Genomic DNA, 12,624 nt, shown 5'->3' with positions numbered 1-12,624 from the left:
GACCCTAGCATCTATGAATCTATGAATCTATGAGAAGTGAAGAGTATGGGGCCAGTGAGGGTCCAGGAGCCTAGTGAGAGGTGGACCAAGGTCATAAAAGCATCTTCTAAGGTGATAATACCATTGTATTAATAAACATCAGTTATACAGTATTACAAGAGAATCTCTCTTCTATGTATAGATCACAGCTGGACTTTCTTTTCATGGTCCCTTGTGGCCTAGAACACACACATTGCTAACCCACAACTCAAGTTGGGTTTCGTTAGAGGGAACTCCCATAGTCTCTAGGAACCTGAAAGAATAAATAGAGAGAGATTCACTGTCTTATTGTAAGACACACCCCTCAGTACCATGACATTTGGCTGTGACATCCACAGCCACACGTTAGTATTACCAAAAGCTTGCTACTTTTGATTAAAAATAACCACTTGCATTAGACTTTGAATATTTTCAAAATACATTTCTACATGTTATTTGTGCAAGCCAGTGACTATAATGACCACCACACAATATGCTGACCGTGGGTGCAAACTTTACGCTGCCAACACCTAAAATAGGAGTGGTTGTGTGCAAGAGTTTGTGGCTGCCAAGAACAGCGTGTGCAGCTGTTCGCTGCTTCCAGGAGTCACGTGGGGAGCTCAGTATAAATTATCTGGGGTGGAGGGAAGGGTGGTTGGGCTTTTGGCAGGTTCTGGGTGGAGGGATCGTAGGAGGCTGGCAGGTATGCAAGGTTGATAGGCAAGGGAGGAGGGGTTGCCCAGCCAGGAAGGCTGGGGTCAGGGGGCTAAAAATAGCCCAGTCAGGGTTGGGGCAGTGGGAATAGTGCAGCCCTGGGGCTGAGGTGAACCAGTGTACTTTCCCAGCCCAGGACTGTACTGTGAACACGTACAGGCACATTTCAGAGATCAGGTTAACCCCTTCTTAGACTGGGTTAACCTAATCTCAGTCTAAGTTAGTGCACCTACTCAAATGAACTAATTTAGATTGGGCACGCCATTTTTGGGTGTTTTTAAATCCTCCGCAGGCTTATACGATTAGGCATTTAGATCAACCTAACCCAGGTTAGGTCTATTTGAATGTAATGTCTATTAGGGTTGTGCAAAATTTTGACTGTTTCGTTCTGAACCTGTTTTGACACATTTCAAGCTTGAAACAGCAAAATCAAAACAAAACGAAAGGCTTTGAAATGAAACTAGATAGTTTCAAAGCATTTTGAGTTTCAAAGCCAGGCTTGCTTGCAGCTAAACAGAAACTAAGAACAGGGAAGGACTGCTCTGATATTGACATGTGGAGCTAGCCAGTGACTGTGATCCTTCCCTGACGTCCTTTCCAATCCCAGTGCTCTAGGGGAGGGATGGAAAAACAGCATAAAAAAGTTGCTCTGAACAGTTTGAGGTGCAGTTTTCCTGAACCCCCTGCACTTATCTCCTTGAAACTTGACAGGCTTTGTGACCTCAGCAGGGGCTACCACCCCTTCTGTTTTCATTTGAATCAGGAAAGAAATGATAAGGTTATAGGCATCTTTGTGATTCCCCATTATAGCCTATGGGTGAAACATCAAAATGTGTTGAAACAGTTTCAATAAAACAAAACAGAACAGTGCTTCAAAACAGCCAAATAAAATACTGTCCCTTTGAAACAGCCAAATTAAAGTCTAAATGAAGTGGTGCTGTTTTGCACAGCCCTAATGCCTATATCTGAGGCCACCACATGACCCAAGATATGGAAGTGTGGTGGATTTAACCCACAATTAGAAGTTGAGGACCTGTCAGTAAGTAAACACCTGATACTACGCATCCAAAACAAAGGTAATGGGTGAATCCACTGCCTCAATTATGGCCACCAGTTGTGGAATGGTTGTTAAGACATCATAGATATACCTGCATTGTGCTGACTTTCTTAAAAGACTTTTACCTCTGCTCCATTTCTAGGAGAAGGGCTTTTGCTTTTTCAGGATCACTCCTCAGAAAGGTCTGATACATTGAGAAGGTCTGGAAATAACCGATTACATCAGCAACAGACACGGAAAGTTTACCAAAGATATCAGTAACTCTGGAAAACAAAAAAATTTGAAAAAATAAGCAAACACGGTACCAGAGCTTTGCTAATTTAATGCTGAAAAATTGAAGCCATTAATTAAAACCATAGGCATAATATGCTTTTTTTTTTGTCTCCTTAAGGCTCTTGTTTTTAGAAAAACCTCTGGTGCCTGAGAGCTTCACCCTTCAGAAATTATAATCTCAAATTCTTTAACTGGTATGATGAGACTGGTACGAACAGGTTTGATGAGATTTGGTGTTGAGAGTTCTTTGCATTGTTTTTGTCTGTTTCTGTTTCAGAGTAAGCCAGATGTTCATAATGGATCTGACAAGATGGTGATCTGTTCAGCAGCCACAGGCTCCTCACATAGCTTTTGACATCCATTTAATCAAAGGCTCCAAAAATAAGAGTCAAGAAGGTGTCAGTGCTTAGAGTGAGAGTGTGTATCCAGGTGGTCTTGTATTTGTCACTCTGTCTGAAGATGGTGTTTGTGATGACAAGGCTGCTCTGTGCATTTGCTGAGAAAAATGCTATTGGAGTTGGCTTTCCTTCTCCTTCGTTCTCTGTGGTGCTACTCCAGAGTTGTAGGTCACATCCAACTCTGGCTTTGAAATCACCGTGGAGAATGATATCAATTTTACTTGCAAGCATTAGTTAGTACATGGTCAGGGTTGGACCAGAACTGTTCTTTGACATCATTAGCATAGTGGTGGGATGTATGTGCTGATAACAGTGGCATACTAGTTGTTGGTAAGCTTAAGATGGAGAGTCATAAGACCATTGTTAATACCCACAGGGAGCTGCACAAGTTGACTGAGTTGACTCTTGATGGTGAAGCTGATGCCATCATCACATCTGTCCTGGGCTGGTTTCCCCTGCCAGAAGACATAGCCTCCACCCTCTTCCTTTAGATCAGTGTTTCTTAACCCATGGGTCACAACCCAAAAGCAGGTCACAAGAATATACGAAAGGGTTGTGAACAAGCTTTAAAAATGATCAACAAACTTTAAAAAGGGATTCTCCTTTAGAGGAGAAAAGCATGGGAAATGGTGACGTTTCCCTCGCAAGCTGGCACAGTTCCAGCCTGCAAGGGGCTGCTTGGGCTCTCTTCTGTTCCACACAGTGGGGGTACCGAGTCAGGAGTCGGGGGCACTGGGTCAGGACTGGCCATCAGCATTTACAAATGGGTTCTGGTATGTAAAGGTTTTGAACCACTGCCTTAGATGACCCTCATGTAGCCATGTTGTTGTATCTCACTAATTCCCTGGAGATAATGGCAATTCTCTTTGATCTTTTGTTGTCTTGGTTATCCATGAAAGTATGAATATTCCATGTTGTGAAAATCATTGCTGTCTTTTAATATTTATGACTCCAGAGAGTGATCTCACTGGATGCGGTTATCTAGCCAGGAGCAGATAAAACAGCTTAGATTTAGCTGTTTATCAGCCCCTCCCCATGTGGGGTGAGAAGAGGGGATCCTGAACAGAACTGCTCAGACATAGTAGCAGCTGCTGAATTGCACCCATCATCTTGCACCTGGGCTAGAAACCATCAGGCTACCACTGCCTGCATATAGAGTTGTGGTTGGAGATTGCTGGATTTACTAGGCCTGTCTCTGACACCAAAACCCCTGCAGTGATGGATTACTGGAGGCTGGTACAGGAAAGGGTGTTATTTTCTCTGGTAGAAGCCTGTGTATGACTTGGTTTTATGAGAGGAAGCTGGTGTGTGGAAGCAGCAGCCACATGATCTTGAGAAGATGGAGATCTGAGCCCTAGATGACGAGACCTTCATCTTACTACAGACTTCTTCTGTCTTTACTGCTTTGAGATCCTGATATCTTCTGCCTCTTAGGGCTTGGATTTTGGACTGTGGTTTGTCTGGAATCTCCCCTCAGGCCTGCAAGACTTTGGGTGACAGCTCTAAGGATTATTAGGATGCACAAACCTCTTTACCACTACAAAGTCTCGGTCCATGGAAAGGGAAGATGTCTATATATATCAGCATTCCACAATGCTAACTCTTATTGATCCCATTTGTTTCTTCCCAATAATGGAGGATTACACACAGCAATTTATCTCACTTCAAGCTATTTTATTTTGAAGCAGGAGCCGCAGATGAATTGCTGAAGAACTAGAGAGATCAGAAGTGATATCAAGTATCACCATCACAACTTCCATATATCATCTAGTATATTCCTCTTTGTGATTCCCTCCTATGTTCCTCCCCAGTTATAATTCCCCAGTCTTTACTTCCTCTCTAATCACTTAAACACCTGGACACTTTGATATTGACCAAGACCTCATGAAAGCAGCGTGATTTTGTTTCTTGGTGTGACAGAATTGGTAGGAAAAAATCTGGAAAGAGCCAATCAATCAAGAAAACTGGGGAGAGACCAGGTTTCAAGAGTCTGTCATTTAAGATCCCACCAAAAACTTCTGAGAGTTCTTCAAATGCAGGCATAGTCCCAGTGACAAAAAGATATTTCCTCAAGGAGCCTGCACCCACTTTAAGCCCCTGAGAAGGGTGGTTGGTGATACCATGTTGCAGAAGCAGCCCGTGTCATCTGCTGGCACCACTTTCTCTCTGAATGTAACAGCCCTGTGGTTTTGCTGTACGCCATCTCTTCCTATAAGACTACAGCAGTTATCCTAGCAGCATTTCACACAGGTTGCTCTATCTGCTGATGGGGGGCCATCCTGCATCAGCAACTTGTAGTTCCCCTGAAAGCAGTTTCTCTCTTCTTAGGCAATTCCTTCCACTAGCCTCTGTCTCTATTTCCTATAAACACCATCTCAAGTGGGACCAACAGTTTTAACAGATTCCCCTTTCAACTGGTTATAAACTGTCCTTTGCAGTGGAGTCCTTACCCCATTGCTAAAAGAGGATGAGAGCTCAGGGGTGACTAGCCCTCCCCCTGCTTAGACGAGCTAAAACCCTGTAACAAATGGCAGCTCAACCCAAGTGCATGCTGTGACTGACAGTCTTGGGGTTGAAGTGGAGGGTCTGACTACTCTGGAAGAGAATTATAAAGCACAAGCCCTAAGCCAGAGGGGCAGGGGCCAGGCTGGGAAGCCCAGAGGAATGCTCTGGGCTGCAGAGGAGGTACAGGAAACCCTGCATCCTGAACCGGGAACAGTTAAGTACCTCAGGCCCTTTGGGCAAGGGCTTCCACAGGGCAAGATTAACCCCACAAGGGGAACCTTTGGGTCTGGAGCAGACATTCATGTTTTTGGTGTTCATTTATACCAGAGGACCAGGCTGTGGCTGTAGGGATGGAGGCGGCTACTGAGAAGGGTGCCCACAGATCCTAGGCACTGTTGCTGGCAGAAGGACTCTGGTGACAGACAGGAGAGACTTGGGGCAAAGAATAGCAGAGACTAAGGGTGCAATGCTGGAGCCCACAGAGTGAGACTGGGACCAAGAGCCCAAGAGGGGTGAGACACAGTGAAGTCTGGGGTGCAAACACAGAACTTGTGAAGAAAGACATGAGGTGCCAAGGGTCACGTAGCCCACAAGGGCCTCAGCAGGGTCCAGGGAGCTCTGAACTGTGAGAGTGTGCCAGAGCTAGGATCCAGGAGCTTGTGGACCCTAAGCTAAGGGGCTTAACTAAAGTGAGACAAGGCCAGGTGGGGCTCACCATCCAAAACTCTGTCTTCTAGCAAAAGCACACATTCAGCAGAGGTCTTTCTGCCTGTTCACGTTTTCTGGTATTTTCAAGGGATCCATGTCCCCACACAGGCAGGGCCAGGGCTGGATTAACCTTCCAGTGGGCCCTAGGCAAAAAACCTCATGGGCCCCTACTTTTTTCACTCGATAATTATAATATGTAAAATAAGCCCAACTAGGCCCCTTCTTCACTTAGGGCCCTAGGCATGTGGCTCGTTTGCCTATGTATTAATCTGGTCCTGCACCCAGGTGGTTTGTACTGGGAAGATGATGGTGAAAGGTTTTGGCATGAGCAGCAAAGTTTGTCTACATAAAATCCTGTTAAGGAGTCTGTAACAGGGAGCCAGCATCTCCTGTTTCTTTAAGAGGAGAAAGCAGCAGGTTAGATTATTCTGTAGGAGACAGCCGAGGTACAGCATTTTGAGTAAGGAGCCAGAAGAAAGCCGACAGAAGGCTATAGAGCTGACTATAACAATTTAGGAGCTAGCTGCACTGCAATAAGCAGCAAAGGGGTAGAAATCCAGGCAGCCCCAAAGGCTGCAGGCAGGTAGGTCTGGCTTAAGCAGGAGAGGGCAGGCTGATTATCAAGCAAAGGGAAAAGCCCTGTGCACCTCTGGGAAGCCACATGACCAGAAGGGGTGGTACTGTGGGGAGCCAGTATCTGAGGCAAAGCAGGCATTCTATGCTTGCTGTCTGTGAGGTGAGGTAGTGCAGAGCTTGCTGATAGAAACAAGGAAGACGTACCCTGTGGGCTGGAGAAACAAACCAGCTTTTTAGGGTAGAAGTGTGGCCACTCTTGCAGCCCCTAAGGGGGTTAGATTTGAATTGCAACTGCCTGTTTATGCCTTGGGTTATAGTTATTTTTCCTTCGTAGTTTTTATTCTAACCAGAAAACTGGGTTGTGGCTACAGGGGAGATTTGGAGGGCACCCAGCACAGAGTCCTGTAAGGGTCAGGGACCCAGTGGCTGAGGCCTAGGGGCCAAGGTCCAAGGTAGTGGACCTGGCCTGAGGAACGGAGCCACAGAAAAAGGGCTGAAGTCCACATATCGGTATTTAGGTCTGAAGGGTCAACTGCTGGGGGGCCCCTCTGAATTGCTACTGAGTAATAGCTGCAAGGCATGAGCATAGCTATGTGTGTGGCGGAGGCCATGGTTATAGTCCTTAAGGCACAGTGAAGATCAGTGGGTACACTGTGGGTCTGGTTGACCACATTACGGTACTGACAAAGCAGAGAAGCCTTGAAGTATGGTCTTAAAGGAGAAGCACTTATGGAGAAGCAGAGGGACTCCAGGACTGAGTTGTGGGGTAAAAAAAACCTAAGGACTGAGTTTGGGGCAGAGAAGCCCCAAGGATGGAGCCAAGAGGAGAAGTACCACAGAAGCTATTCCTAGCCTCTAGAGGCAGCCTTTCCAGTTGGTCACCGGTAACATCAAAGGCATGGCAAGTTGGAGACCGGAGGGGAGGAAAGTTGGAAAGTGCACCAAGTGAGTCTGTGATCTGTGACCCTGTAGCAAGCTAGTCAGTCTCATCTGCCTGCCCAATAAACTTATACTCCAGACAGTTGAAGAACTGTTGCCCAAGGCCAATGCTACCCCTTGTAATATTCACTCATAGCTATCCAGGGATTTGTGGGAGACCACAATTACCAACTTCACCATACACAGACAGGACTTGACTTCCTTCTTGATTAGAAAGAGACAGAAAATGTACTTTGGGGTGAGTCTATGCATGCAATTAATTTGAAACGATAAACTCTGGTGCATATTGCACCAAAATTTACTGCTTCTGGGCACCATATTTACATGTGTGCCTGGGACTGCAGCACATTGAGCTGGGTTGGAGCAGCCCCAGCTGGCAGGAGGTCCAGGGGGTCAGCCTGCCAGCCTGGGGCTGCTCTGATCTGGCTCAAATGTGCTGCGGAGGGGCTGGCTGGGGTGCAAGGATGCAGGGTTAGCCAGCAGGCAGCCCTTGTGCTGAAGTGCCCCTGTGCCCCAGCCAGCCCTATTAGCATCTATACATACATTGCTGCTCAGTAAAAAATCTACTGTAGAATAGTACTTGTATTTACAAGTACTAACCTATGGCTGAGTTAATTAGTTTACTGTGGCCTAAGAGGGCTGCATGTGTAGACACACGGACTTACTGTTGAGCTAATTGGGCAGCTCTGCAGTAAACATTTAATGTAGATACAGCCACTGAGAAACACTGGCCAAATGCACTGGCCATGTTCACACACAGGGAGAAGCATTCCCTTCTTTGGCAGTGCAATTATTTTGTTTGTGTTTACAGGTGGTCAGATTAGATGAACACAGGGCTGCTTTCTGATCTCAAATCCCAATGGAGTATCAGCCATAAACTAAATGCCCATGAATAAGAGAAGCCTAAAAGTTCAGAAATGCAAGTCTCATAAAGCCCACAATGCAAGGGGTCCTTGCAAGTTTTCCTTATCTGCTCACCTCTTCTTGTCTTTAAAAGGCACGGATGCGTATATCTCCTTGTAGCCATCAAGGACACGGTGTACTCGTTCATCTCTATATTTTGAAAGCCTTTCGACAGCCTGTAAAGATAGAACATAAACAGTTAACATACTGGTTAAAGCCTTGCTTCACTATACTCCCTGAGCTGTGCTCCCTGATCCAAAACCACTTGGCCTCACAAGTTAGAGCTCCATATGGGAATTATGGATTAATACAGACTTTTGAGAATTCCATTTTTTTCCCTGTACTTAAAACTCACAGAAATCATGTGCATTGGTCATAATTAAAAAATGTTTCACTGTAGATTTTAATTTCTATTTCGTATCTTCACTGCAATTCATCATGGATTGTCTTTCTTGTTCTTGCATAGAAAGTTCCAAGAAGGAGGCCATTCTATCTCCCTGTGTTGTTATTGGGACTAAGGCCATGGATTTCTACCACAATGGTCATTGCCTCCCATTATTTCCAAGAAGGATGATGGTTCCCAATGTAGTCATGACAGGGATCAAGTGACACCAGCTAGTGAACTCACTAACTAGCTTAGAGAACAATGGGAAATAGATGCCAATCTCAGAATGGCTACCTGATATACTAAGATGATGAAATAAGAATTGACAAGAAAAACTTATAGACACTATAGTTATAACTGTAATGAGATGATAATGGGGGTATCATTAAAGACCAGAACTAAGATTGTTAAGGTGCCCTACTTGTACTTTTTCTACGTGTGTGTGTGTGTAAATAAAAATATGTATTTAAGTCTAAGCATTACTTTGGATTTATAATATAGTCAGTAATATATTTTCACCTTAAATTATTGATATATACCAAGCCATCACTTGGCACAAATACAGGTTTTTTGCTACCAAGAGATTTGGTGATGGTATCACATTTTTCCTTTACAAATTTCAAGCCCTTATTCACTACTGTGCTCAATATAATTGGGTTAAGAAATTTTGTTAATAGGCAAAGCAATTTATTCTTCTCTATTACTGTTTATAAAAATAGTGAACTAATGTTTACAGGTATCTAAACAAATAAAAAAAAAAAATCAAGTGAGCACTGGAAAATTACAGCCCCAAACACCTTTGACAATAAGGTCTTTAAATGGACTGTGTTAAGACACTAACTTTGGGTGGTGTTATTAATACTGCTGACACAATATTATACTCCCTCTACCTCACGTGGAATGTCACAAGAAAGAGGACTGTTTTATTGCCCCACCTCACTGAAGATTTCGGTTAGCTTTTCAGAGCAGTCTTTATACTGCAAACGCACGTCTGAAGTATAGGTGCTGAAGGCCACACAGCCATTGGGTCTGAGCACTCTGTCCAGTTCTTTCATGAATCTCTCCAGATCAAACCAGTGGGCAGCTACAAAGGCAGTGATGAGATCCACTGAGCCATCTTCAAATGGAAGCTGCTCTGCACTGGAAACACTAGATAGGGGAAGAGGAAAGGTACTTACTAGTGGGATCACAAGGAGTCACCCACTGCTTTATTTGGCCTGATCCCAAGCCAAAGGGAGTGCTGGAGATGCATGACAGTGATTCCTAGAAAGGGTTGAGTTTCAAGCACTTGGGTGCATCTACATGAGATGCTTAATGCGCAGTAGCCTAATAACACTGAGCAGTACTGCATCACAGCACAAACCGCGTTAATACGCTACTGTACCATATTATTAGCAGGGATCCTGGTTTTCTCTGGTTTTAAAAAAATCCCCAATTTTCTGTTTAAAAAAAAGTAATCCCAAATCCACATTTTCCATGATTAAAATGAAATGGCACTATTTATATATCTATTTATCAGTGGCGTTTCATTTTAAAAAAGTAACCCAAAATCCACATTTTTCCATGATTTAAACTGAAAATTGGGGATTTTTTTTTTTAAATCTGAGAAAACCAGGATCGCTGATACTTTGCAGTAGTGTCACTAAAAAGGTGTTTGCTGGCACTACTGTGCAGTAACTCTAGTTACTACGCATTTATTTAGTACTTGATTATACAAATACTAAATTAAATGCACAGTAACTACTGCACATGAATGAATACGTAGATGCACCCTCTGAAAACTAGTCCCCATATACTAGACATCACACCCAAAAAATGAGAGGACCTCTTCTGAAACCACTGGCACACAGCAGTCCTGATTGTGGAGTCTTTGCTTTGTGCTGTCATCTGGATTATGACTCTGCCACTTGAAAGAGTCACTTCTTTTAAATTACACTTACCAGTAGGAAACATTGGGGAGAGTGTTAGCTTGTTTGGCCTCTTCAATCTGTGCTTCACTTATGTCGATCCCAATCACCTTCTCAAAGTGGGCTGCAAGCACTCGAGTGCCCTGTCCTGACCCACAGCCAATGTCCACTGCTAGTTGAACAGGGCTTGTTCTCTAAGGAGAGGAAGAAATAATGAGACTTAGCTCTTTCTTTTATTCCTGAAGATCGGATAGGACAACAGTGTGTGGTCTGCTAGCTATGTTGTTCACGCTCCCAAAGTGTAGACTGTAAGAACAATGCCAAAAAATCATGAGAGTTAGCAATACTGAATCTTCATAGTCCTGGTCCTGATCAAAAGCTGGCTTGTGCTGCCCAGCACATCCTCTACTGAAATCTTGCAAAACTCTGGAACTCTTGGTTCAGAGATGATACCTTTTATTAGACCAACTTAAAAAAACCCAAAGAAAAAAACTGCAAAAAAAATTTACCCTTTTTTGCAACTTCTTGGTCTAAAAGGTATTCATTTCTGAACCAAGAGTTTTAGAGCTTGGCATTTATTTCTGTCTCAGACCAACCAAATACATCCCTACTGAAATCTTAGCTGCTTTCATTCCTTGGAGCTCTCAGCACAACAGGCTCTCCCTGTGCCTGAAGAAGGGTGCTCGTGCCCCAAAGCTTGCAAAGAACATTTTCCCAACTACTCAGTTGGTCTAATAAAAGTTATCGCCTCTACCCAAAGAAGTGTCCCTGTTAAAATCTATATATTGCTAGATGGGGTTTTGGTTGCAGCCATGTTGGTCTAAGGGCATAGGTAGGCAAGGTTGTTTGGGTAGAGGTGATAGCTTTTATCAGACCAGTTCAGTTGGAAAAAAGGTCTTAGCAAGCTTTTGGGTGCAGTCACCTTTCATCACGCAGGTCGGAGACTCCAAGGAAGGAGATGAAGCTTCTCTCATTCCTTACAAACTCAGACCAGCAAAGTCTCCCTATCCCTGCCAAAGGGTGACTGCACCCAAAAGCTTGCCAAGAGACCTTTTCCCCAACTACTCAGCTGGTCTAATAAAAGCTATCGCCTCTACCCAAAGCAACTGGCCTGCACATACTGCTAGAGGAATGCCTGGGCTTCTGGCTCTTTCTCCTGTGAGAGCTGCAGGACTCGGCAGCACGGGAGTAAACAGCATTCCTCCTTCTCCCCGGCGCGGCAGGGCTGGGCTCTCCGCACCGCCGCTGCCGCCTCGAGGCTGCTCTTCCCCGGATCTGCAGCTGCAGCTGCCGCGGCGCAGGCGGAGCGAGCCCGCGGTCGGGGCCGGGGCGCTCAGCGGAGCGGAGCGGGAGGTGCAGCCCGGCCCCTTCCCCTCACCTTGTCCCGCAGGTAGGCGAGGAGGAGCTGCTGCAGCTCCGGCGGCGGGGCGAGGCGGTAGCGCTGGTAGCCGGCGGCGTGCGCCTTCCCCTCGAACAGGTTGGCGGCCATGGCGGGGACGCCGCGGGGCCTGACGTCAGCGGTCACATCAGGCCGCGAAGGAAGCCTGCGTGTTCACCGAATAACGAAAACATCCAAGCCCGCTCCGCCCTGGCTCACGCGAGGGGCGGAGCTGCGCCGTCACTGAGCGCTTGTATAAACGCGGGCCAGAGAGCTGCGCAGCAAGTCCGTTGTCCCTGTGGGGAGGAGACCGGCCTTGCTGCTCCGCACAAATAAAGGGTACTTCGCTTGTCACGCGTTTCGTTTTCGGACGACTACGCGCGGGTTGGGGGAGGGGCCTCCGCATTTTCGCTTGTCTTTGTCTTTTCCCCTTAGCTTCCGTAGCTCGGTGGAGTACACCTACGTCGCCAGGATGGGGGTTTTAGCTGCCGTACCCAGCAGGATTTTTTTTTTCCAAACCCCTTTGTTCTTTTCTTGGTTAAATCTTTTTGTAACAATATTTGTTTTTCTCTGGAGTGATAGATATATATTTATAAATTAAGAACTTGGCACACCATATCTAATCTCTGCGTTCCCTTGTCCCCCTGCTCTGCAAGTACCAGGTTCCAGCCTCTCCCTGATCCTTGTCCCACCTGTTTAATTAATTGTGATCTTTTTATAACCCATTCAGGAGTTGAGACCTGTTTGATACCAGCTGTTAGTTGGCTCAGCAACTGGTTGACATATGGCCAAAAATAGTTAATGTATTCTGGGTTAATATTGAAACCATTCTGAACTCCAGCTAACCAAACTCTTGGTTAGTT

The 12,624-nt window shown here is 45.3% G+C and overlaps 1 protein-coding gene across 1 annotated transcript; it reads right to left on the bottom strand.

Moving 5' to 3' along the window:
* Positions 1-109: 109 nt before the first annotated feature.
* Positions 110-11,927, bottom strand: LOC109322875 (putative methyltransferase DDB_G0268948). The gene is made up of 6 exons (XM_019554136.1): positions 11,762-11,927; positions 10,417-10,577; positions 9,412-9,625; positions 8,167-8,267; positions 1,915-2,052; positions 110-292 (listed from the first exon to the last, which is right to left on the bottom strand). Exons 1-6 carry the CDS (start codon positions 11,870-11,872, stop codon positions 202-204), a joined length of 816 nt encoding a protein of 271 aa, XP_019409681.1. The 5' UTR covers positions 11,873-11,927; the 3' UTR covers positions 110-201.
* Between the last annotated feature and the right edge of the window lie 697 nt (positions 11,928-12,624).

This window comes from Crocodylus porosus, unplaced genomic scaffold (assembly GCF_001723895.1).
Source record: "Crocodylus porosus isolate Cpor-Errol unplaced genomic scaffold, CroPor_comp1, whole genome shotgun sequence".
NCBI classification, from domain to species: Eukaryota; Metazoa; Chordata; order Crocodylia; family Crocodylidae; genus Crocodylus; species Crocodylus porosus.
The sequence above is the reverse complement of the archived record's forward strand: the minus strand, read 5'-3'. Positions and strand labels throughout refer to the sequence as shown.

What these genes read in the sequence shown, in the direction of transcription:
- LOC109322875 (XM_019554136.1), bottom strand. Translation starts at nt 11,872, where the DNA reads ATGGCCGCCAACCTGTTCGAGGGGAAGGCGCACGCCGCCGGCTACCAG. An exon ending in CTCCCCAATGTTTCCTACTG is followed by an intron (nt 9,626 to 10,416) that starts GTAAGTGTAATT and finishes TCCCCTATCTAG; the next exon opens with TGTTTCCAGTGCAGAGCAGC. An exon ending in CTCCTAGAAATGGAGCAGAG is followed by an intron (nt 293 to 1,914) that starts GTAAAAGTCTTT and finishes TTATTCTTTCAG; the next exon opens with GTTCCTAGAGACTATGGGAG.